Genomic DNA, 27,054 nt, shown 5'->3' on the forward strand with positions numbered 1-27,054 from the left:
TCAGTTCCAGTGGTGTTCCGTGATGGGATTACAAACTTTGATCAAATACTTTTATCAAACGAGTCATTACAATTGTTACGATTCATTATTGCACGGGCTTATATTGGGTTTGTGCAATAATTTTATATATACATACTGAATATTGCTATTTGATGCCATTGAGATGGAACATTCATCCAGCAGTGGACAGCTTGATACTAATACCACCAAAGTGTTATTCAAAATAATTTTAATCCCATCCTGATCCTGCACGTTCCGTTTCACATATCCAACCCTTGATTCGCACGTCCATATTACATACAAACATCTTCTTGGTTCTTTCGGTAAAGTCACGTAGAAGGGAGGTAATCAAATAATAAAAATAAAACATAATAAAATAATTCTCACGACGTTTCGGCCACAATGCAAGCAGCCGTCCTCAGGTGAAAACCAGGTCTGTCGGAGAGACAGCGTCTGAATGAAACACCACCAGGCTTGGAGCGTATATTAAAGCTGGGTTGGAAGTGGGGAAGAGCGCCTTAACAAAATAATTGTGTTGTCTGTTTTTACGATTTGTCCATTGATGTTGTTTTTTTTTATTGCAGCGTTTTTTTGTTGAGTTCTGTCACTTGAGTGTTGCAGTTTGTTTAAGAATTCGTCACGTGAGCGTGGTGTTTTGCTTGTGGGAATTTCGCTTTGTCACAATTTGTGATTGTTATAATAATTGCAACGATTCATAATCGCATGAGTTTATAATTGGTTTGTGCGTGTATTTATATAAATGTATTCCGTCTTTTGTTATTCGATGACATCTAGCAGTGAAAATCGTGATTGTAATATGACCATGTTGTAATTGTAATAATTTTTATCCGATCCTTGCACGTACACTATACATACATTTGAACAGTGTTAGATTCTTATACGACCACACTGTGATTCTAATGCTATTATAATACCTTACCTCCGTTTATATGGTTATAAATTAAAACACTAGCTTATAATCGTTTAATGTTTAGTGTTATCGTTTATAGTATTACAGTTTACATGGTATACAGTAGTTTATCCCCGACATACTTCGGGATTAGGGACTGGTACGTTGATGAACGATTAACTACGGGGACCTTTCCCCTGAAGGAACACGTGTTAATCGGGTAGACAGCCAAGATGCTGCCGGTTAAGGGCACACTTGTGTGACGGAGATCCTCCACCTGAAACTCTCTTAACACGTTTTTACTAGGAACATTTTAAAATAAAGAACGGACAAACATTTGTTCAAAATACGTTTTTATTCATCTGCAATAATGTTGACGTTAAAATTCGTCCTATGTTAAACAGTTACAGTACAATGCAAACCATATCCGTTCCAGGAATACCAAAGCGTTAAAGTATCATTCTCCAATATTTTCTTATTAGTTCATCACGTTTGTTGAAATCAAGGCCATATATCCAACGAACGCGTCATCAATGTACATCCTGAAATCAGCTATCTAAAGCCGATTAATACAGCTATATACTTGAAAAAAAATCGTTTAAAATGTTGATTAAAGATGTACCTACAGACGCATTCCAACTTTAGCTCAACAGGAACACTTAAAGACTACAATTAAACCCTCTCACAACCAGTGCTCATCACACCACTTCGGCAAGTAATCCGATAACATTACAAACCACCACTGGGCACGCCAATAAACTCACAAAAACTGTAAAACTAAAATGGTCAAAATTACACACAAAAGTATTCGATACGGCTTAATAGATATAACCACATGACGTAATTTTTTTTCAGTCACCCCGAGCTCTCTGGTTGACTCTCGAGCCACTCCATTACATCCAGCCATCTCTCGGGATCCAACTGCATGGGATCGAAGGTGGAAACTTCTTCAGGACTCATTGCAGCACCTTGAATTTCAGCTTTTGATTTCAGTTTCCTATCATTGTGGACCTTCTGATGCCTGTTCATGTTTGATGAGTGTGCAAATGCCTCTCCACACACAGGGTACAAGAATGGCTTCTCGCCCGTGTGTGTTCTCTGGTGACTCTGAAGATGTGATGAGTGTGCAAATGTCTTCCCACACACAGGGCACAGGAATGGCTTTTAGCCCGTGTGTGTTCTCTGATGACTCTGAAGATGTGATGAGTTTGCAAATGTCTTCCCACACACAGGGCACAGGAATGGCTTCTCGCCCGTGTGTGTTCTCTGATGACTCTGAAGATGTGATGAGTGTGCAAATGTTTTCCCACACACAGAGCACAGGAATGGCTTCTCACCCGTGTGTGTTCTCTGGTGTCTCTTAAGACTTGTTGACCATGAAAATGCCTTCCCACACACAGAGCAATTTAATTGTTCCTTGCCCCCGTGTGCGTGGGGCTGTGGAGAGCGTCTCTGCTCCATGTGAGCTTAGTAACAGTAGCGGTGTTATCGAGTCAAAAGTACGCTATCGGCAAGGATGTTTAGCGTTGAGTTTTGGATTTTTTTAACTGCTTAAACAAGAACGAGTTTATCCGCGAAAATAGACACTTACTTGGAGACTCACTGTATATCGATATCTGGAACCCGTCTAAAGATGTCGCCACGAACTCTCCCGACGCAAAGTCGCCTAACTGTCGACACAGCAATTGTGCTCGCCAGGCTGCGTTGTCTCGCGCTTGAAGGGCGATCAGCAGAGCGACGAGTCGAGCGTCCAACCTCATCAAGTTCCCTCTCGAAATGGCATTGAGCTCTGCTTCTGAGCCGCCTTATAACTCCCCCCCTAGGATCCAATCCTTTGTCTTTCAGAATATTTGCATTCGATTGTTAATTTTGGAAGGTACAATCCGCATGTCTATTAACATACCGAAGAGTAATGTGTCCATTGTGCTTCATGCATGAATATGTAAGTGCATCTCAGTGTGTAATTGTGCGCTTATTTTGAATAAATGGAAAAACTTTGTCCTCGATTTAAAGTGAATGCAGAGAAATTAGCATGTAACTTTATAAAAGGAAGAGAGCGGCCTTCTCGACGAGGGAGTGAAACCCAATAGGTAATATTCTTTTACAGCGTTACAATGGATAGGTTGTAGTTCATAGGTTATAATATTATGTTTCACTATGATAGAGCTTAACATGTGAGAGTATACAATATCAGAGTTGATCAAATGCGACGATCAAGGGCGTCAATCGGGTGAGTTTGATCAGAGGCTTTAATTAAAGGCGTCATCCCATCACGGAACACCACCTCCCTGCGTTTATTGCAACAACAGAAACAACTACAGCAGCAACAACAGCAGCGACAACAACAGCAGCAACATCACATTTCGAGGGCGACGCAGCTACTTCAGATTCTGCTGCCCAGCTGTTTGTAGTCGGGACCTGCTCTAGCAGGACCCCACACGTCTTTGGAAATGATTGCGATGATCATGTCTGAGCTGAGAATTAAGCCACTCAAGATTACTTTGTTTAACCATAACTTTAGGTAGGTTAGTGTCATCGGGGCTCTGTGAATACTACTCATGAATGAAATCACACTCCTGTATGACCGACATTGTACTAATTTTGGTTGATCGAGTAGAACAAGGCACGTGCCATGTCCAGACGAATCATTATCAACAACAATGTCCTTAAATATGATGCTAAAATAAATGTAACACTGGATTAAACGTGCACCTCTTAACCCCTCCCTCGCATTTACGACTAATGATTTGCATTTGCACATAACATACATTCAAGCACAGTGAAATGCTAATATGACAATATTGTTATTCTGAAATTTGAATGCGATTCTTGCCCTGTACTCCCCACAGTTCACATATCCGACCCCCGGTTCGATTTAACAGATAATTTACATACACATGTGTAGAGTGCGATTGTAATACTTCTAATGAGATTGAAATACCGTACCTCCGTTTATGGTGCTATAAATGATAAAACCAGTTGATAATTTTTTTTGTCGTTTAATGTTTAGTGTTATTGTTTATAGTGTTATCAGTTTACATGTTTTTAAGTACAGGTGATTCCCGGTATATTTCGGTATTCTGGACCTGAATGTTGCGAAACGATTCATAACGAGGACCTTTCCCCACCAGAGCGCACGGGCTAATATTGGGTTTGTGCGATTATTTTACATATTCATACTGAATATTGCTATTTGATGCCATTGAGATGGAACATTCATCCAATAGTGGACAGCTTGATCCTAATAACACCAAAGTGTTATTCAAATAATTTTAATCCCATCCTTTACCTGCACCTTCCATTTCACATATTGCATCCTTGGTTCGCACGTCCATATTACATACATACATTTTATATGCATACATGTTACATACAGACATGTTACATTCATGCATATTACATACAGACATGTTACATATTCATCTTCTTGGTTCTTTCGGTAAAGTCACGTAGAATTGAAATAATAATTACAGCAACAGAAGAAACTACAACAGCAACAACAACAGCAGCAACATCACATTTCGAGGGCGAGGCAGCTACTTCCGATTCTGCTGCCCAGCTGTTTGTAGTCGGGACCTGCTCTCGCAGGACCCCACACGTCTTTGGAAATGATTGCGATGATCATGTCTGAGCTGAGAATTAAGTCACTCAAGATTACTTTGTTTAACCATAACTTTAGGTAGGTTAGTGTCATCGGGGCTCTGTGAATACTACTCATGAATGAAATCACACTCATGTATGACCGACGTTGTACTAATTTTGGTTGATCGAGTAGAACAAGGCACGTGCCATGTCCAGACGAGTTATTATCAACAACAGTGTCCTTAAATATGATGCTAAATTAAATGTTAACACTGGATTAAACGTGCACCTCTTAACCCCTCCCTCGCATTTACGACAAATGATTAAAGTATAAACTACATAGTATCATCAGTATACTAAATATACTCTCCAATAAGCGGAGCTACTAACAGTAAGTAATACATTACAATTCTATGTCGCAAAAATTATAATATGCTTCCAGCTAAACTTTTTTCCTTTACATCACACGGGTCTATCCCGTACTATATGCTGCCATAGACAAACCCAACATTAAATTACATACTGTATTACTATACACCACCCTACGAGGTTTGGGGCTGTGTTGGCTGGTTGCTGTCTCGTCGTCGTCGTTGCTATGTCGTGACGCCTGGGGTCTGAAACCGCGTTAAAGGCTAAATAAAAGAACCCTCTGCAGTCTGAGTCCGGAGTCATTACAATTGTAACGATTCATTATTTCACAGGCTAATATTGGGTTTGTGCGATTATTTTACATATTCATACTGAATATTGCTATTTGATGCCATTGAGATGGAACATTCATCGAATAGTAGACAGCTTGATCCTAATACCACAAAAGTGTTATTCAAGTAATTTTAATCCCATCCTGATCCTGCACCTTCCGTATCACATATCCCACCATTGGTTGGCACGTCCATATTACATACATACATGTTACATAGATACATGTTACATACATACATGTTACATACTTACGAGCATCGTGTGATTCAAAGAGGTCGACGGAATGATTCCAAAAATTCGAATGAGATTCAAATATAACACTTCATTGTACGGTTTCCTAATCTATAATACTAGTTAATAATGTTATTTCATAGCGTTGTAATGTATAGCTCATAGGTTATATTGTTAGAGTTTACAAATTTTGAGTTTACCATAACACTGGTTTACAGTATTTTGTATATTCTTAAAATGTATATGTTAATGTTTAATTTATATTGTTGGAATTCATAATGTTAAAGTTCACAGTGTGAGAGTTTACAATGTAACAGTATATCAAAAGGCGTCGATCGATGGCTTCGATCCGGTAGGTTGCATCAGAGTTTTTCATCAAAGACGTTATCCCATCACGGGACACCAACATGCTGCGTATATAACAGTAACAGAAGCAACTACAGCAGCTACGAAACCGTTCGATGACAAAGCAGCGACTTCTGCTTCTGCTCCAACTGCCGCCCGGCTGTTTGCACGCCGACTCTGCTCTCGTGGGACCCCACACGTCTATGGAAATAATTGAGATGATCCTATCTGAGCTGAGATTTGAGCGACTAAAGTTTACTTTGTTTAAACATAACTTAGTGTAGGTTAGTGCCATCGGTGTTTAGCGAATACTACCGAAGAATAAGCTCACACTCATTTATGACATAATTTGTCATCATTTTGGTTGATTAAGGAGAACAAGACACCTGCCATGTCGACGAATTCTTATCACATACATGTACTTAACTACATAGCTAAAATAACGTCAACACTCAAATAAACTTGCAGGTCTTAGCCCTCATATCGTTGTTTCGCAGATGCTCGAGATTGAGTGTCCTGCTGTGGTCCGAATGGTATACTTTGGTTTGGTATTCATGGAAGTGACTTGATTTGCATTGTACTGTAGCTATACTCTTTGGTTCTTTCGGTAACGTCATATAGGTAGACAAAATAATAGATAATAATTGATCAATAATGTGATCTATTATTTTTCTACCTGCGTGACTTTAACGAAAGAACAAAAGAGTATGGACTCCTGCAGTCACGAAAGCTTCAAATCAAGATTGTACTGTAACTGTTTGAACATAGGACGTAATAAACTTTCGATACGAGTTGTAGTACTGTAAATATTCTTGCAGATGAATAAAACATTATTTTCAATAACTGCTTGTCCGTTTTTATTTTAAAATGTTCATAGCAAAAACGTGTGGAGCCGAGTTTCAGGTGGAGCATCTCCGTCACACAAGTCTGACCTTAACAGGCATCATGTTGGCTGTCTTATCATTAACATGTGTGGTTCAGGAGGGGAAGGTCCCTTTTATAAATCGATTCACAACGTTACGGTCCCTAATCATCAAGTACACAGGGAATCCTGTACGCTATGACATGTGAACTGTAACACTATAAACGATAACACGAAACATTAAAATACTATAAACTAGTTTAACCATTTATAACACCAAAAACAGAGGTACGGTATTATAATCTCATTACAAGTATTATAATTACACTGCGCATATGTATGTTATATGTAGATGCGCATTGGGAGTCGTAAATGCAAACTGGGAGATTCTCGGTTTAGAATATAATCAAAATGAGTATAATAATAACTTGGTCCTATTAGAATCACAGCTGCTGATGTTCGGGTGGCGGCCGTCGATTCGGGCTCTGCTCTTCCATTCTTCGCCAGGATGGTGCCGCGGGACGCAGCATCTCTGAAGGTATTGTTGCTGCTGCTGCAGTTGCTGCTGCTGCAGTTGCTGCTGCTGCAGTTGCTGCTGCTGCAGTTGCTGCTGCTGCAGTTGCTGCTGCTGCAGTTGCTGCTGCTCCAGTTGCTGCTGCTGCAGTTGCTGCTGCTGCAGTTGTTGCTGCTGCAGTTGTTGCTGCTGCAGTTGTTGCTGCTGCTGCAGTTGCTGCTGCTGCTGAAGTTGCTGCTGCTGCTGCTGAAGTTGCTGCTGCTGCTGAAGTTGCTACTGCTGCAGTTGCTGCTGCAGTTGCTGCTGCTGCAGTTGCTGCTGCTGCAGTTGCTGCTGCTTAATATGCTTCCGTTCCAGTGGTGTTCCGTGATGGGATAACAAACTTTGATCAAATACTTTTATCAAACGAGTCATTACAATTGTAACGATTATTTTACATATTCATACTGAATATTGCTATTTGATGCCATTGAGATGGAACATTGATCCTAATACCACCAAAGTGTTTTTCAAATAATTGTAATCCCATCCTGATCCTGCACCTTCCGTTTGGTTCGCACGTCCATATTACATACATACATGTTACACACATACATGTTACATACATACATGTTACATACATACATGATACATGTTATATACATGTTACATGCACATATACTTACTACATACAGACATGTTACATACATGTTACATACTTACGACCGTAGTGTGATTCGAAGAGGACCACGGAGTGATTCGAATAATTCGAATGCGATTCGAATATCACACTTCAAGGTAAATCTATAACACTAGTTAATAATGTTATTGTATAGCGTTATAATATATAGCTCATAGGTTATATTGTTAGAGTTTACTATAACACTAGTTTACAGTATTTTGTATATTCTTCAAATGTATATGTTAATGTTTAATTTATATTGTTGGAATTCATAATGTTAAAGTTCACAGTGTGAGAGTTTACAATGTAACAGTATATCAAAAGGCGTCGATCGATGGCTTCGATCTGGAAGGTTGCATCAGAGTTTTTCATCAAAGGAGTTATTCCATCACGGGACACCAACATGCTGCGTATGTAACAGTAATAGAATGTCCAGATAAATTCTCATCAACAACAATGTCCTTAAATATGATGCTAAAATAAATGTTAACACTGGATTAAACGTGCACCTCTTAACCCCTCCCTCGCATTTACGACTAACAATTTACATTTGCACATAACATACATTCAAGCACAGTGAAATGCTAATACTACCATATTGTTATTCTAAAATTTGAATGCGATTCTTGCCCTGTACCCCCACAGTTCACATATCCGACCCCAGGTTCGTATCATTGAGATGGAATATTCATCCAGCAGTGAAAATCGTGGTTCTATAACGACAAAAATGTGTAATTGTAATGATTTTAATCCGATCCTTGCACGTAGACTATACATACATATGAGCAAAGTGCTATTGTAATAAGACCACACTGTGATTCTACTGCTTATGATGAGATTATAATACCTTGCCTCTGTTTAAATGGTTCTAGATTTAAATACTAGTTTATAGTCGTTTAATGTTTAGTGTTATTCAAATAATTTTAATCCCACCCTGATCCTGCACCTTCCGTTTCACATATAACACCCTTGGTTCGCACGTCCATATTACATACATTTTACATGCATACATGTTACATACATACATATTACATTCATGCATATTACATACTGACATGTTACATACTCACGAGCATAGTGTGATTCTTAGAGGACCACGGTGTGAAGCTAAGAATTCGAATGAGATTCGAATATCACACTTCAATGTACGGTGTTCTAATCTGTAACACTAGTTAATGATGTTATTTTATAGCGTTATAATGTATCGCACATAGCTTATATTGTTAGAGTTCACAATATTATAGTTTACTATAACACTAGTTTGTAGTGTTATTTTAAAGCGTTACAATGTATAGCTCATAGTTTAAAGGTTATATTGTTAGAGTTTATAATGTTAGAGTATACAATGTCAGTTTACAATTTGAGAGTTTGTGGACGTGCCCTGTTCTCGTGGGACCCGACACGGATTTGGAAATAATTGCTATGATCATGTCTGAGCTGGGATGAGCGACTAATGTTTACTTTGTTTAATCATAACTGTGTGTAGGTGAGTGCCATCGGGGCTTAGTGAATACTACTCATGAATGAACTCATACTTCTTTCGGATAGAAATTTGAAATCGTGTTGGTAGAACAAGTCGCTTTCCTTTTCTAGACGAATTGTTATCTTCAAGTGCGTCCGTAAATAAACTGCTAAAATACACAACATAGGGAGGCAGCCTTGTTGGGGAGATGTAGTTTGGCTAAGGCGCTGTGGCCGGGTGATGACACGGATTCTGAAACAATGGAGTTAAACACTCGCTGCTTGGCCCCGTCGACAGCAGCGAAGGCTGTCATATACCGCCCCATTTACGAGTTGGCTGTATGATGTGTATAGTTGAAGGTGCTAGGTGTTGTCTTCTTCTAACAGCTACTAACGTGCGTGTGTTGTCTGTTTTTACGATTTGTCCATTGATGTTGTTTTTTTTATTGCGGCGTTTTTTTGTTAAGTTCTGTCACTTGAGTGTTGCAGTTTGTTTAAGAATTCGTCACGTGAGCGTGGTGTTTTACTTGTGGGAATTTCGCTTTGTCACAATTTGTGATTGTTATAATAATTGTAAAGATTCATAATCTCATGAGTTTTTAATGTGTTTGTGTGTGATTCTTAAACGACCACACTGTGATTCTAATGCTTCTAATGATATTATAATACCTTACCTCCGTTTAAATGGTTATAAATTAAAACACTAGTTTATAATCGTTTAATGTTCAGTGTTATCGTTCATAGTATTACAGTTTACATGTCATAGAGTACAGTTTATCCCCGACATACTTCGGAATTAGAGACTGGTACGTTGATGAACGATTAACTACGGGGACCTTTCCCCTCAATGAACACGTGTTAATCGTGTAGACAGCTAAGATGCTGCGGGTTAAGGGCACACTTGTGTGACGGAGATCCTCCACCTGGAATTCTCTTAACAGGTTTTTGCTAGGAACATTATAAAATAAAGACCGGACAAACATTTGTTAAAGATACGTTTTTATTCATCTGCAATCATTTTTACGTCAAAACTCGAAGGGAATATTTATTAAGTCCTATGTTCACACATTTCCAGTACAATGCAAACCATTTCCGTTCCAGGAATACCAAAACGTTAAAGTATCATTCCCCATGATTTCCTTATTAATTTACCACATTTGTTCACTGTGAGTCCATGTTGAAGTCAAGGCCATATATCCAACGATCGCGTTATCAATGTACATCCTGATATCGGCTATCTAAAGTCGATTAATACCAATCAAAAAAAGCTATATACTTGACAAAAATCGTTTAAAATGTTGAGTAAAGATGTACCTAAAGACGCATTTCAACTTTAGCTCAACAGGAACACTTAACGACTACAATTGAACCCTCTCACAACCAGTGCTCATCACACCACTTCGGCAAGTAATCCGATAACATTACAAACCACCACTGGGCACGTCATTAAACTCTCACAAAAACTGTAAAATTAAAATGTTCAAAATTACACACTAAAGAACTCGATATGGCTTAATAGGTATAGCCACATGACATAATATTTTTTCAGTCACCCCGAACTCTCTGGTTGACCCTCGAGCCACTCCATTACATCCAGCCATCTCTCGGGATCCAACTGCATGGGATCGAAGGTGGAAACTTCTTCAGGACTCATTGCAGCATCTTGAATTTCAGCTTTTGATTTCAGTTTCCTATCATTGTGGACCTTCTGATGCCTGTTCATGGTTGATGACCGTGCAAATGCCTTCCCACACACAGGGCACAGGAATGGCTTCTCGCCCGTGTGTGTTCTCTGATGACTATGAAGAGTTGATGAGTCTGCAAATGCCTTCCCACACACAGGGCACAGGAATGGCTTCTCGCCCGTGTGTGTTCTCTGATGACTATGAAGATTTGATGACTTTGCAAATGTCTTCCCACACACAGGGCACAGGAATGGCTTCTCGCCCGTGTGTGTTCTCTGATGACTATGAAGATGTGATGACTTTGCAAATGTCATCCCACACACAGGGCACGGGAATGGCTTCTCGCCCGTGTGCATTCTCTGATGAGTTTGAAGAGTTGATGACCGTGCAAATGCCTTCCCACACACAGGACACAGGAATGGCTTCTCGCCCGTGTGCGTTCTCTGATGAGTTTGAAGAGTTGATGACCGTGCAAATGCCTTCCCACACATAGGGCACAGGAATGGCTTCTCGCCCGTGTGCGTTCTCTGATGAGTTTGAAGAGTTGACGATTGTGCAAATGCCTTCCCACACACAGAGCAATTGAATGGCTTCTTGTCTCCGTGTGCGTGGGGCTGTGGAGAGCGTCTCTGCTCCATGTGAGCTTAGTAACAGCAGCGGTGTTATCGAGTCAAAAGTACGCTGTCGGCCGCAAGGATGTTTAGCGTTGAGTTTTGGATTTCGTTAACTGCTAAAACAAGAACGACACTCGCGTCGAACCGAGACGCAAAAAAATCCCGCTAATTTGACGACGAACACGTTTAAGAGTTTATCCGCGAAAATAGACACTTACTTGGAGATTCACGGTATATCGATGTCTGGAACCCGTCTGAAGATGTCGCCACGAACTCTCCCGACGCAAAGTCGCCTAACTGTCGACACAGCAATTGTGCTCGCCAGGCTGCGTTGTCTCGCGGTTGAAGGGCGATCAGCAGAGCGACGAGTCGAGCGTCCAACCTCATCAAGTTCCCTCTCGAAATGGCATTGAGCTCTGCTTCTGAGCCGCCTTATAACTCCCCCCCTAGGATCCAATCCTTTGTCTTTCAGGATATTTGCATTCGATTGTTAATTTTTGAAGGCACAATCCGCATGTCTTTTAACATACCGAAGAGTAATGTGCCCATTGTGCTTCATGCATGAATATGTAAGTGCATCTCGGTGTGTAATTATGCGCTTATTTTGAATAAATGGAAAAACTTTGTCCTCGGTTTAAAGTGAATGCAGAGAAATTAGCATGTAACTTTAGAAAAGGAAGAGAGCGGCCTTCTCGACGAGGGAGTGAAACCCAGTAGGTAATATTATTTTACAGCGTTACAATGGATAGGTTGTAGTTCATAGGTTATATTATGTTTCACTATGAAAGAGCTTAACATGTGAGAGTATACAATATCACAGTTGATCAAATGCGACGATCAAGGGCGTCAATCGGGTGAGTTTGATCAGAGGCTTTAATCAAAGGCGTCATCCCATCACGTAACACCACCTTCCTGCGTATATAACAGCAACAGAAGCAACTACAGCAGCAACAACAGTAGCGACAACAACAGCAGCAACATCACATTTCGAGGGCGACGCAGCTACTTCCGATTCTGCTGCCCAGCTGTTTGCAGTCGGGACCTGCTCTCGCAGGACCCCACACGTCTTTGGAAATGATTGCGATGATCATGTCTGAGCTGAGAATTAAGTCACTCAAGATTACTTTGTTTAACCATAACTTTAGGTAGGTTAGTGTCATGAGGGCTGTGTGAATACTACTCATGAATGAAATCACACTCCTGTATGACCAACATTGTACTAATTTTGGTTGATCGAGTAGAACAAGGCACGTGCCACGTCCAGACAAATTCTTCTCAACAACAGTGTCCTTTAATATGATGCTAAAATAAATGTTAACACTGGATTAAACGTGCACCTCGTAACCCCTCCCTCGCATTTACGACAAATGATGTGCATTTGCACATAACATACATTCAAGCACAATAAAATGATAATACGACCATGTCCTGGACACCATGGCAAGGTCATCCCATGAGGACTGCCTGGATGAAAACCAGCATGGAAGGGGCCCATTGTGGGGCCGGCTATGCTAATGACATAGTCCCGTGTGTGTGTGATGTGAGGTCTCCTGGCAGCAGTCATTCTCCGCTGTAGTCCTGGCATCTGCTGCTCAGCTTCATTCCCCAGCTGTGGTCCCAGTGGCACCGTCTCTCTGGGGAACCGTGTGGTGTGTGTAGCGAGTATCACGGGGTGGGCGGGTAGTGTGGTGATAGTGGTCACGGTTGGCACCGATGCACGACCACCGCCACCACCCCTACTGGGCGGTGGACCTGCCACCACAAAGCAGCACGCGGCGGAGGAGTGAGGCGATCGCTCTCGCCACGCGAGCGAGGCCCCCTCGCTTCCTCTTCTTTTCGTGCATCTCCACCTGCACCTCTTCCGTTTTCTCCTCCGTCTCATCCTCCTCCATCCCCTCTTCTTCATCCTCCACCACCATCTTCTCCTCTACCTCCTCTTCCTGCGCCACCTCCATCTTCTCCATCTTCTTCTCCTCCGCTAGCACCATCTCTTCCTCCTTCATCTCCTCCTCACCTTCCGGCACTACCATCTCCACCACCGTCTTCTCTTCCTCCTCTACCACCATTGTTTCCCCTTTGTCCGTCGTCTCCATGTCCTCCACCACGACCATCTGTTCATCCTTTGTTGTCTCCTTGTCCTCCATCTCTGTATTGTCTTTCTCCTCTCCCTCCGTGTTCTCCTCCATTGTCACCATCACAATCTCGTCCTCCTTTGCCTTCTCTTCCTCCGATTTCTCCTCCTCTGTCTCTACCTCATCCTCCATCATCTCCTCCTTCACCTCTTGCTTCGTCTGCTTCCCCACAAACTCTGTCTTCGCTCCAAAGGCCTGGATGAGTGAGGAGGAGGGCTGCGCTGGCTCAGATCTGTGAAGCGACAACACGACACCGTTCTAGATTTGAAGCTTTCGTGACTGCAATGATTCATATTCTTAGGTTTTTTCGGTAAAGTCACGTAGGTAAAAAACATTAAAAAGTAAAATAAAATAAAAATCACGACGTTTCGGAGGCAACACAAGCTTCCGTCTTAAGGTGGTACCGTCACAGCCACGACAGCTGTATCAAGTAAATGAGAGATTGCAGAAGCTACCACTCCGTTTATATAATGGTTGGAGAAGGTGGTGGGGCAAGGGCCACATACTTTTATTAATATGGTAAGGTGAGGCTTAAGACTAAGAATAGACTGCATAACAAAGACTGAGCCTTTGTTATAGAGAGGTGCGGTTTGTGACTCAACCTGTAACAGGGAGACCACCACTAGACATGGTAAAACTGTGATGGTTGTCTGTCAAACACGACACCGTTCCACCTTGCTGCTATGGCAGACATCGCCATCTAATAATAATAGTACAATTTGTAACGCGCGCAAGACGTAGTGGCCGCAACTCAGAGGCGCGGAGCCAAGCTCAGAGTCGCTCAAAAGCATGATTGTAGAGGTGAGTTTTTAAGTGTCTCTTGAAGGAGGTGATTGAGGTGATGCTGCGAATGTGCAGAGGGATATCGTTCCAGACTGTTGGGGCTGCCACCGAGAAGCGGCGCATAGACACGATGACCATCCTGGATCTTGGTATCGAGAGGAGGTCGTGAGTCGCGCTGCGCAGGCATCTGCCGTGTGCTGAGCTGCAAGTTGTCAATAATGAAGAAAGGTACGGCGGGCAGGCGGATATGAAGGCATCGTCCGTGGGTGGAATGTGTGGCGGATTAATTCGAGCTGAATAGAAACAGCAATAACGACATTGCTAGTGAGTGTGCTTAGTATTGGTGCTGTCATTCTCATGGCGCCAGGCTATCCTTGGGATAGGTGCAGCTGTGTCCCACACAGACTGCTGTAGTTTCACAGTAGTGGGTGGCGTTGCTGTGCAAATTTAGCTGAATAATTTGGTTCTTTCGGTAATTCACGTAGGTATAAAATAAAATAAATTAAATCACAACGTTTAGATTGTAACACAAGCAATCATCATAAGGTGGGAAACCCACAGCAATACATTTTCTTGCAATAAAGACATGGCCATCGAAACGTCGTGATTTAATTAAATTTATTTTATTTCATACCTACGTGAATTTACCGATATAACCAAAGAGTATGGATCCCTGTAGTCACGAAAAAAATCTAGATTGAAACTTTCTATATGTATATTCTAATTGACCCCTTGCACATAATGTCCTAAGCATTTCAAATGGCATCGATAGAGATCCTGAACGTCCACTGTGACGGAATGGGTGTGTATCTGTGTGGTCAATGCAGCAGCAATAATAGCCAAGGCGGGAAGCAAGATCTGAACTGTAATGGTGAAGAATGAGTGCACGGCCATTTGGTCGCTTCAACACATCCACGATTTTAAAAAAGTATCCGTCAGTGATTCGTGGTCGAGAGAGCCACCTCCCTGGACGTCGAAGGCATCTCAGAGTGCATTGCATGCGATGAGCCTCTCGCATCTCTCATCTCATCGCGTTTTAAATTGGACACCCCTCTCAGTGGTAGCTGTCGCTGTGCATTACAAAGCGACTTGGCAACTGGCCTGGAAACAGGCGATAGACAGCGAAAATCTCACGGTGGATGGAGGGTTACATGGTGAAGATATGCCCACTTTGTTATGTGGTCTAACTCAGAAACCAGTTACGAAAAATAAATCTGTCCACAGTATAGCGGAATGTACACGTGGAGTTTGCAGTGTCAGTGAATTTTGAGAGCGTGACAGGGCTTGAGCACCTGTGCATCACAGCGACATTGACCTGGGTTTGATTTCCACGTTTGGCCACATTCTCCGTGTGGATTATGCAGCCAGCTGTTCAGGGAAAGTTATGCAGCTTTCTCCCTGTTACTGAACCCACACAAGCAATGCAAATCGTTCAATTTGGATCGCAAACTGTAGCAACTTTCTTGCAAAATGCGAGCAAACTTGGCAGAATCCTCCTGAAAAAAAGTCTTGAGACCGAGTAAGGCTGATGCTGCGTGAGAAGCATGGTAATACATAACAAAAATAAACACACAGGGCGCACACGCAGAGTGCTTTACCGTGGCTCAATGACTCCGGAGTTTGCTTTATCTTCTTGGAAGCCCTCTTCTCCAAAGCTCGGAGCGATTGGGCCCCACACAGGATTGGAGGACGTGGTGGCGGTGGCGGCGGTGGCGATGTCAGTAGTAGTGGTGCTGCTGCTGGTGGTATCGGTCTGGAGCCATTGTCGCTCGATCTTGGCGAGGCGCTCCTCCTCCTCGAGGCGCTTTTGCTCCACAAGACGCTTCTCCTCCATCAAGTGCTCCTCCTCCTCTTGACGCTTCACCTCAACGAGGCGCTTCTCCTGCATGAGACGTTTCTCCTCGAGGAGCTTCACCTTGCGAAAGCGCCTCTCCTCAAGTCGCTTATTTTTTTTCTCAAGACGCTTCAGCTCTATGAGACGCTTCACCTCAAAGAGGCGATTCTCCTCCATGAGGCGCTTCTCTTCCTCGACTCGCTGCACCTCAATGAGGTGCTGCTTCTCGACAAGGCGCTTCTCTTCTTCCACCCGCTTCTCCTCCATGAGGCGCTTCTCTTCCTTGATCCGCTTCACATCTATGAGGCGCTTCTCTTCCTCCAGATGCTTCTCCTTGAGACGCTTCACCTCGCGAAGGCGCTTCTCCTCCACGAAGCGCGTTTCTTCAAGGAGGCGCTTTTCCATGACCCGTTTCACGTCTTTGAGGATATTATTTCGAAGGCACTTCTGCTCCGTTTGGTGCTTCACCTTGGCGAGGCGCTTCACCTCATTGGGGCGCTTCTCTTCCATTGTGCATTTCTCCTTCGCAAGGCGCTTGTCCTCCTGGAGACGCTTCACTCCGCTGACGTTCTTCACCTCCCCAATGCTCCTCTGTTCACGCGAAGATAAGCACATACCCATTCAGACATGCACACTCAGGACAAAATCCATTCTCGCAGGCACACAAACATGGACGGGCACATAGACAAACAAAAATGCATACTGGCACATCTATGTAAGGATGCAAACATGCACATTAACTCATGGCATGACGTGATGATGGAGGGATGGAGTGATGGTGTTGGGAGATGGTGTTGTGATACGGAGAGGAGAAATTGTGGAATGTTCTGGAGAGACGGTGCCTTGTGATGGTATTGACGCTTTATGAGGCTCTATGATATTGTATTGATTCTCGAATTGAATCTTTCGTGACTGCAAGCATTCATACTCACGTATGTCACTTTACCGAAAAAACCTAAGAAAGAGTCACGTACGTGACTTTACCGAAAAAACTAAGAGTATATTGTATCGAGTTGGTGGTGATGTGAAGAGATTGTGTGGTGATGTGAGGTGTAGTGATGTTTTGGTGCAATGGTGTGGGAGTGTGGAGAGAATGTGGTGTTTGACTCCCATAGACCCCATACACACCTTTGGGGAACGATTTTCATAGCTTTGGCCTGGGAAAGGGTCCACTTCATCCATAATGTCCCCCCACGTGGTCGACTGGCGCCATGACTCCCGGGCTACGGAAAACAAAATTAATTCAAAGGACGAGTCACGTATTAGAGAACGAAGCACGTGGATATTCACACAACTAATTCTGAGATTCTTGTAATTACCTCTTAACACATAACATGACCTACTGTTGAGAAACATTAGTCACATGGCAGTAAAACATTACAAGTAATATTTTTGTAAGCATGTTGAGACCATCAATTTCATGAACTTGAGACCCCCGTTTAAACAAAGATGCTTGAAACGCAGCTCTAAATCCATACTGTCTGCCACACTTGACCGTTTACCTCTTCCCATCACCACCAAGCCACGTCCACTAAAAATAATTAATCGGGGAGCTGCCTCCTCTGCATAAAAGCCACGTGCTGCAGGTAACTGGGACTTACCATCATAGTCCTCCAAGATCTCAGCCCACTTGCGTTGTCTGTCCATGTTGTTGGGAAGGAATAGTTTCTGTTTGATGTTGGAGGGCCTGGGGAGGTTGTAAAAACGCTAAGATTTAGCAACCTTTTGATTCACTCATCCTCTCAATTATTACATATTTGACCAATCGCTGTACCAATCAAATCACTTTCGTGCCGTTTGTTTTACAACACCACTCACTCGCTTGTTTGTCCACTCACGCGTGCGTCAGATCACTCACTCATCCACCCACGCGAACATGTTTATTCCAACTACCTATTGCATTAAACAGAATCGCCAGATATAACCGTGATGTTTAACCTCTAATCCAGACAAGCATGTTGATGCACAGCCCATTTGTATTAATCAACTGCTTGATAAAGGCCCCCCTATGTCTTGTAGGTCATTGGGGTCAAATGACAATACTTAAATTATTTGTTATAACCCGAGAATGACGTCGTAGGTCACTTGATGTCAGAGATACCGCCCATGTGGCTGTGACATCACAGATAAGAGACGTCTATGGCAGCAGCTCGGGTCTGAACTAAAAGGCAGACTCCTCCCCCGTGTTGGATAACATTCAATACATGCAATGCAGGGCACAATTATGCAGGCAATCAGAACACAATCATTATAGACATGTTAATCATATTATATGAGATTTAAACAGGTTAGTTATGAACGTTTTAAATGTTGACTTGCTTTGGGTCTAAACAATGACAGTAACAGTAACATATCAGAGCATGCCAAGTAACCTAATAGTCCTAATTTGGTTGCAGAAAATCAAAATTCCAACATATTCAAAAATAATGAAGCTTTAGTTTGTAGTCAAAACGTGCAGTAAAAATAAACAACACACATCGTCAACAGGGACGCTCACCTCGTTGACGATTCGCTCTGCAAAGGCTTCTTCTGCTGCTGCTCACTCGTGCGCATTCCACTCGACTGCGGGTGGAGGCGTGGCTATGACGTAACAGAGGTGACGTCACTACAGCGAGGCTCCGCCCCCACGCGCTTGGCGGGCACACCACGTGGTGCAGTGCGGGTGGTGTGCGTCACCGGAAACAGCAGAGCCCTCTGTTCGACATTAAACATTTGCCCCCTCGGTTTGTGCTGTCTTTGATGTCGCCGTTACTGCGGCGAGGACTGAAGCGATGCCTGGCCATTAGGCCTGGCATATACCTAGGCCTCAGGCTTCATATTTGTTCGTAGTTATTTTTTGTTTAATTGGAATTATTAACTTGCATTTCATTCATTACATTTCAAGTGTATAAACACCATCCCATTAGTTTATTTACTTTTAAATTCAGGTTTGTATTATAGTTATTGATCTGTAGTTATATTTAAGTGAGTGAGGTGGTTGTACTAAGTGTGAATTTGAGTTCCATGTAAATTATTATTGTGTAAAGGATTTGTCTGTGTGCACCTATCCTGGCAGTGGTAATATGGGCTTTTTATAATTAAGTTGTTAATGAGATTGTTTATTTGTGTGTGTCTGTTATCTATGTCTGTGTCAGGTTACATATCTATGTTTGTAGCTGTTTGTGTTTGTTAATTTATGATGGGTGGTGATGATGTTTCTTGATAATGGATGGTGGTGATGATGATGGGTGGTGATTATGAAGGGTGGTGATTATGAAGGGTGGTAATGATGATGGTCGGTGATGATAACGTGTAGTGATTATGATGGGTGGTAATGATCATGGGTGGTGGTAATGATTGGTGAGGTTATGATGATGGGTGGTGATGGTTATGGGTGGTGATGATGATGGGTTGTTGTGATTATGGGTGTTGATGATGATGGATGATTGGTGGTGGTTATGATGAATGTTGGTTGTGATGGTTGGGTGGTGGTGATGACGATGGTTGGTGATGGTGAGTTGATAGTGATAATGATGATTGGTGATGATAATGGATATTGATGCTGATGATTATGGGTGGTGATGAGTAAATGAGCCACCACCCAATACATAACAGCAACAGAAGTAACTACAGCAGCAACAATAACAGCAGAAACATCACATTTTAATGGCTACGCAACTACTTCTGATTCTGCTGTTTCTGCTGCTCGGCTATTTGTAGCCAGGCCCTGCTCTCGCGGGACCCCACACATCTTTGGAAATGAATGCGATGATCATGTCTGAGCTGAGAATTAAGTGACTAAACGTTACTTTGTTTAACAATAACTGTGTGTAGGTTAGTATCTAGGGGCTCAGCGAATACTATTCATGAAAGAACTCGCACTCCTTTATGATCGACATTCTACTAATTTTGGTTGATCGAGACGAACAAGGCACGTGCCATGTCCAGACGAACTTTTATTTCCAATATTGTCCTTAAATATGATGCTAAAATAAACGTTAACACTGGAAAAAAACATGCACCTCTTAACCTCTGCCTCGCATTTATGACTAACAATTTGCATTTACACTTAACATACAGTCAAGCACAGTAAAATGCGAATACGACAATATTGTTATTCTCGGAATTTGAATTCGATTCTAACCCTGCACCCCACCCCAGTTTGCATATCCAACCCCCGGTTCGATGGAACGTTCGCTTTACATACATTTGAGCAGAGTGCTATTATAATACTTCTAATGAGATTTGAATACCGTACCTCAGTTTATGGTGTAATGAATTAGGAAACCAGTTTATAGTCGTTTAATGTTGAGTGTTATCGTTTATAGTGATACAGCTGAAGTCATAGAGGTGAAACGGCTGCAGTGTGTAACGAATACAGATAGGGCGTTGCAGTTGGTTCGTCCACCCATCGCGCCTCAAGACTTATGTCCGTCCCCACCCAGACAGCTCATCCCCATGTCCTGTACAGCCCAAGTCTGGTGTGTCCGACGTGGTGGGGCTCTCGGCAACGGAAACCGTACTCCAAAGGAAATGTGTTGTGCCGCTCACAGTTTCCGAGCCCCAGAGGCCCGGGGTGCCTCAAGGATCCGCCACTGGTGAGGGATCGGTGCCTGAAAGGCACAATATTCCATGATGGGCGAGGGACTGGCGTCGAGAACCCGGTCAAAATGCTCAAGGTTGTGTTAGTAGGCTCCACTCCCAACCCAGGAACGATGGGAAGGGTTCATACATACATATTACATTCATGCATATTACATACTGACATGTTACATACTCACGAGCATAGTGTGATTCTTAGAGGACCACGGTGTGAAGCTAAGAATTCGAATGAGATTCGAATATCACACTTCAATGTACGGTGTTCTAATCTGTAACACTAGTTAATGATGTTATTTTATAGCGTTATAATGTATCGCACATAGCTTATATTGTTAGAGTTCACAATATTATAGTTTACTATAACACTAGTTTGTAGTGTTATTTTAAAGCGTTACAATGTATAGCTCATAGTTTAAAGGTTATATTGTTAGAGTTTATAATGTTAGAGTATACAATGTCAGTTTACAATTTGAGAGTTTGTGGACGTGCCCTGTTCTCGTGGGACCCGACACGGATTTGGAAATAATTGCTATGATCATGTCTGAGCTGGGATGAGCGACTAATGTTTACTTTGTTTAATCATAACTGTGTGTAGGTGAGTGCCATCGGGGCTTAGTGAATACTACTCATGAATGAACTCATACTTCTTTCGGATAGAAATTTGAAATCGTGTTGGTAGAACAAGTCGCTTTCCTTTTCTAGACGAATTGTTATCTTCAAGTGCGTCCGTAAATAAACTGCTAAAATACACAACATAGGGAGGCAGCCTTGTTGGGGAGATGTAGTTTGGCTAAGGCGCTGTGGCCGGGTGATGACACGGATTCTGAAACAATGGAGTTAAACACTCGCTGCTTGGCCCCGTCGACAGCAGCGAAGGCTGTCATATACCGCCCCATTTACGAGTTGGCTGTATGATGTGTATAGTTGAAGGTGCTAGGTGTTGTCTTCTTCTAACAGCTACTAACGTGCGTGTGTTGTCTGTTTTTACGATTTGTCCATTGATGTTGTTTTTTTTATTGCGGCGTTTTTTTGTTAAGTTCTGTCACTTGAGTGTTGCAGTTTGTTTAAGAATTCGTCACGTGAGCGTGGTGTTTTACTTGTGGGAATTTCGCTTTGTCACAATTTGTGATTGTTATAATAATTGTAAAGATTCATAATCTCATGAGTTTTTAATGTGTTTGTGTGTGATTCTTAAACGACCACACTGTGATTCTAATGCTTCTAATGATATTATAATACCTTACCTCCGTTTAAATGGTTATAAATTAAAACACTAGTTTATAATCGTTTAATGTTCAGTGTTATCGTTCATAGTATTACAGTTTACATGTCATAGAGTACAGTTTATCCCCGACATACTTCGGAATTAGAGACTGGTACGTTGATGAACGATTAACTACGGGGACCTTTCCCCTCAATGAACACGTGTTAATCGTGTAGACAGCTAAGATGCTGCGGGTTAAGGGCACACTTGTGTGACGGAGATCCTCCACCTGGAATTCTCTTAACAGGTTTTTGCTAGGAACATTATAAAATAAAGACCGGACAAACATTTGTTAAAGATACGTTTTTATTCATCTGCAATCATTTTTACGTCAAAACTCGAAGGGAATATTTATTAAGTCCTATGTTCACACATTTCCAGTACAATGCAAACCATTTCCGTTCCAGGAATACCAAAACGTTAAAGTATCATTCCCCATGATTTCCTTATTAATTTACCACATTTGTTCACTGTGAGTCCATGTTGAAGTCAAGGCCATATATCCAACGATCGCGTTATCAATGTACATCCTGATATCGGCTATCTAAAGTCGATTAATACCAATCAAAAAAAGCTATATACTTGACAAAAATCGTTTAAAATGTTGAGTAAAGATGTACCTAAAGACGCATTTCAACTTTAGCTCAACAGGAACACTTAACGACTACAATTGAACCCTCTCACAACCAGTGCTCATCACACCACTTCGGCAAGTAATCCGATAACATTACAAACCACCACTGGGCACGTCATTAAACTCTCACAAAAACTGTAAAATTAAAATGTTCAAAATTACACACTAAAGAACTCGATATGGCTTAATAGGTATAGCCACATGACATAATATTTTTTCAGTCACCCCGAACTCTCTGGTTGACCCTCGAGCCACTCCATTACATCCAGCCATCTCTCGGGATCCAACTGCATGGGATCGAAGGTGGAAACTTCTTCAGGACTCATTGCAGCATCTTGAATTTCAGCTTTTGATTTCAGTTTCCTATCATTGTGGACCTTCTGATGCCTGTTCATGGTTGATGACCGTGCAAATGCCTTCCCACACACAGGGCACAGGAATGGCTTCTCGCCCGTGTGTGTTCTCTGATGACTATGAAGAGTTGATGAGTCTGCAAATGCCTTCCCACACACAGGGCACAGGAATGGCTTCTCGCCCGTGTGTGTTCTCTGATGACTATGAAGATTTGATGACTTTGCAAATGTCTTCCCACACACAGGGCACAGGAATGGCTTCTCGCCCGTGTGTGTTCTCTGATGACTATGAAGATGTGATGACTTTGCAAATGTCATCCCACACACAGGGCACGGGAATGGCTTCTCGCCCGTGTGCATTCTCTGATGAGTTTGAAGAGTTGATGACCGTGCAAATGCCTTCCCACACACAGGACACAGGAATGGCTTCTCGCCCGTGTGCGTTCTCTGATGAGTTTGAAGAGTTGATGACCGTGCAAATGCCTTCCCACACACAGGGCACAGGAATGGCTTCTCGCCCGTGTGCGTTCTCTGATGAGTTTGAAGAGTTGACGATTGTGCAAATGCCTTCCCACACACATAGCAATTGAATGGCTTCTTGTCTCCGTGTGCGTGGGGCTGTGGAGAGCGTCTCTGCTCCATGTGAGCTTAGTAACAGCAGCGGTGTTATCGAGTCAAAAGTACGCTGTCGGCCGCAAGGATGTTTAGCGTTGAGTTTTGGATTTCGTTAACTGCTAAAACAAGAACGACACTCGCGTCGAACCGAGACGCAAAAAAATCCCGCTAATTTGACGACGAACACGTTTAAGAGTTTATCCGCGAAAATAGACACTTACTTGGAGATTCACGGTATATCGATGTCTGGAACCCGTCTGAAGATGTCGCCACGAACTCTCCCGACGCAAAGTCGCCTAACTGTCGACACAGCAATTGTGCTCGCCAGGCTGCGTTGTCTCGCGGTTGAAGGGCGATCAGCAGAGCGACGAGTCGAGCGTCCAACCTCATCAAGTTCCCTCTCGAAATGGCATTGAGCTCTGCTTCTGAGCCGCCTTATAACTCCCCCCCTAGGATCCAATCCTTTGTCTTTCAGGATATTTGCATTCGATTGTTAATTTTTGAAGGCACAATCCGCATGTCTTTTAACATACCGAAGAGTAATGTGCCCATTGTGCTTCATGCATGAATATGTAAGTGCATCTCGGTGTGTAATTATGCGCTTATTTTGAATAAATGGAAAAACTTTGTCCTCGGTTTAAAGTGAATGCAGAGAAATTAGCATGTAACTTTAGAAAAGGAAGAGAGCGGCCTTCTCGACGAGGGAGTGAAACCCAGTAGGTAATATTATTTTACAGCGTTACAATGGATAGGTTGTAGTTCATAGGTTATATTATGTTTCACTATGAAAGAGCTTAACATGTGAGAGTATACAATATCACAGTTGATCAAATGCGACGATCAAGGGCGTCAATCGGGTGAGTTTGATCAGAGGCTTTAATCAAAGGCGTCATCCCATCACGTAACACCACCTTCCTGCGTATATAACAGCAACAGAAGCAACTACAGCAGCAACAACAGTAGCGACAACAACAGCAGCAACATCACATTTCGAGGGCGACGCAGCTACTTCCGATTCTGCTGCCCAGCTGTTTGCAGTCGGGACCTGCTCTCGCAGGACCCCACACGTCTTTGGAAATGATTGCGATGATCATGTCTGAGCTGAGAATTAAGTCACTCAAGATTACTTTGTTTAACCATAACTTTAGGTAGGTTAGTGTCATGAGGGCTGTGTGAATACTACTCATGAATGAAATCACACTCCTGTATGACCAACATTGTACTAATTTTGGTTGATCGAGTAGAACAAGGCACGTGCCACGTCCAGACAAATTCTTCTCAACAACAGTGTCCTTTAATATGATGCTAAAATAAATGTTAACACTGGATTAAACGTGCACCTCGTAACCCCTCCCTCGCATTTACGACAAATGATGTGCATTTGCACATAACATACATTCAAGCACAATAAAATGATAATACGACCATGTCCTGGACACCATGGCAAGGTCATCCCATGAGGACTGCCTGGATGAAAACCAGCATGGAAGGGGCCCATTGTGGGGCCGGCTATGCTAATGACATAGTCCCGTGTGTGTGTGATGTGAGGTCTCCTGGCAGCAGTCATTCTCCGCTGTAGTCCTGGCATCTGCTGCTCAGCTTCATTCCCCAGCTGTGGTCCCAGTGGCACCGTCTCTCTGGGGAACCGTGTGGTGTGTGTAGCGAGTATCACGGGGTGGGCGGGTAGTGTGGTGATAGTGGTCACGGTTGGCACCGATGCACGACCACCGCCACCACCCCTACTGGGCGGTGGACCTGCCACCACAAAGCAGCACGCGGCGGAGGAGTGAGGCGATCGCTCTCGCCACGCGAGCGAGGCCCCCTCGCTTCCTCTTCTTTTCGTGCATCTCCACCTGCACCTCTTCCGTTTTCTCCTCCGTCTCATCCTCCTCCATCCCCTCTTCTTCATCCTCCACCACCATCTTCTCCTCTACCTCCTCTTCCTGCGCCACCTCCATCTTCTCCATCTTCTTCTCCTCCGCTAGCACCATCTCTTCCTCCTTCATCTCCTCCTCACCTTCCGGCACTACCATCTCCACCACCGTCTTCTCTTCCTCCTCTACCACCATTGTTTCCCCTTTGTCCGTCGTCTCCATGTCCTCCACCACGACCATCTGTTCATCCTTTGTTGTCTCCTTGTCCTCCATCTCTGTATTGTCTTTCTCCTCTCCCTCCGTGTTCTCCTCCATTGTCACCATCACAATCTCGTCCTCCTTTGCCTTCTCTTCCTCCGATTTCTCCTCCTCTGTCTCTACCTCATCCTCCATCATCTCCTCCTTCACCTCTTGCTTCGTCTGCTTCCCCACAAACTCTGTCTTCGCTCCAAAGGCCTGGATGAGTGAGGAGGAGGGCTGCGCTGGCTCAGATCTGTGAAGCGACAACACGACACCGTTCTAGATTTGAAGCTTTCGTGACTGCAATGATTCATATTCTTAGGTTTTTTCGGTAAAGTCACGTAGGTAAAAAACATTAAAAAGTAAAATAAAATAAAAATCACGACGTTTCGGAGGCAACACAAGCTTCCGTCTTAAGGTGGTACCGTCACAGCCACGACAGCTGTATCAAGTAAATGAGAGATTGCAGAAGCTACCACTCCGTTTATATAATGGTTGGAGAAGGTGGTGGGGCAAGGGCCACATACTTTTATTAATATGGTAAGGTGAGGCTTAAGACTAAGAATAGACTGCATAACAAAGACTGAGCCTTTGTTATAGAGAGGTGCGGTTTGTGACTCAACCTGTAACAGGGAGACCACCACTAGACATGGTAAAACTGTGATGGTTGTCTGTCAAACACGACACCGTTCCACCTTGCTGCTATGGCAGACATCGCCATCTAATAATAATAGTACAATTTGTAACGCGCGCAAGACGTAGTGGCCGCAACTCAGAGGCGCGGAGCCAAGCTCAGAGTCGCTCAAAAGCATGATTGTAGAGGTGAGTTTTTAAGTGTCTCTTGAAGGAGGTGATTGAGGTGATGCTGCGAATGTGCAGAGGGATATCGTTCCAGACTGTTGGGGCTGCCACCGAGAAGCGGCGCATAGACACGATGACCATCCTGGATCTTGGTATCGAGAGGAGGTCGTGAGTCGCGCTGCGCAGGCATCTGCCGTGTGCTGAGCTGCAAGTTGTCAATAATGAAGAAAGGTACGGCGGGCAGGCGGATATGAAGGCATCGTCCGTGGGTGGAATGTGTGGCGGATTAATTCGAGCTGAATAGAAACAGCAATAACGACATTGCTAGTGAGTGTGCTTAGTATTGGTGCTGTCATTCTCATGGCGCCAGGCTATC

The 27,054-nt window shown here is 43.1% G+C and overlaps 1 protein-coding gene across 1 annotated transcript in view; it reads right to left on the minus strand.

Annotated features, from left to right (window-relative positions):
- Positions 1-10,970: 10,970 nt before the first annotated feature.
- The window catches only part of LOC133361335 (zinc finger protein 91-like), a gene marked incomplete at its 3' end in the record, with an annotated part of 99,319 nt that continues 83,235 nt past the window's right edge, over positions 10,971-27,054 (minus strand). Inside the window, exons 8-9 of the mRNA XM_061580266.1 lie at positions 23,212-23,766; positions 10,971-11,516 (exon numbers count right to left, since the gene is read on the minus strand). Coding sequence (XP_061436250.1) covers positions 10,971-11,516; positions 23,212-23,766 — 1,101 coding nt within the window. The remainder of the gene's footprint in view (positions 11,517-23,211; positions 23,767-27,054) is intronic.

Source organism: Lethenteron reissneri, chromosome 72 (genome assembly GCF_015708825.2).
Source record: "Lethenteron reissneri isolate LAM-NWPU_2019-01 chromosome 72, ASM1570882v1, whole genome shotgun sequence".
Taxonomy (NCBI): domain Eukaryota; kingdom Metazoa; phylum Chordata; class Hyperoartia; order Petromyzontiformes; family Petromyzontidae; genus Lethenteron; species Lethenteron reissneri.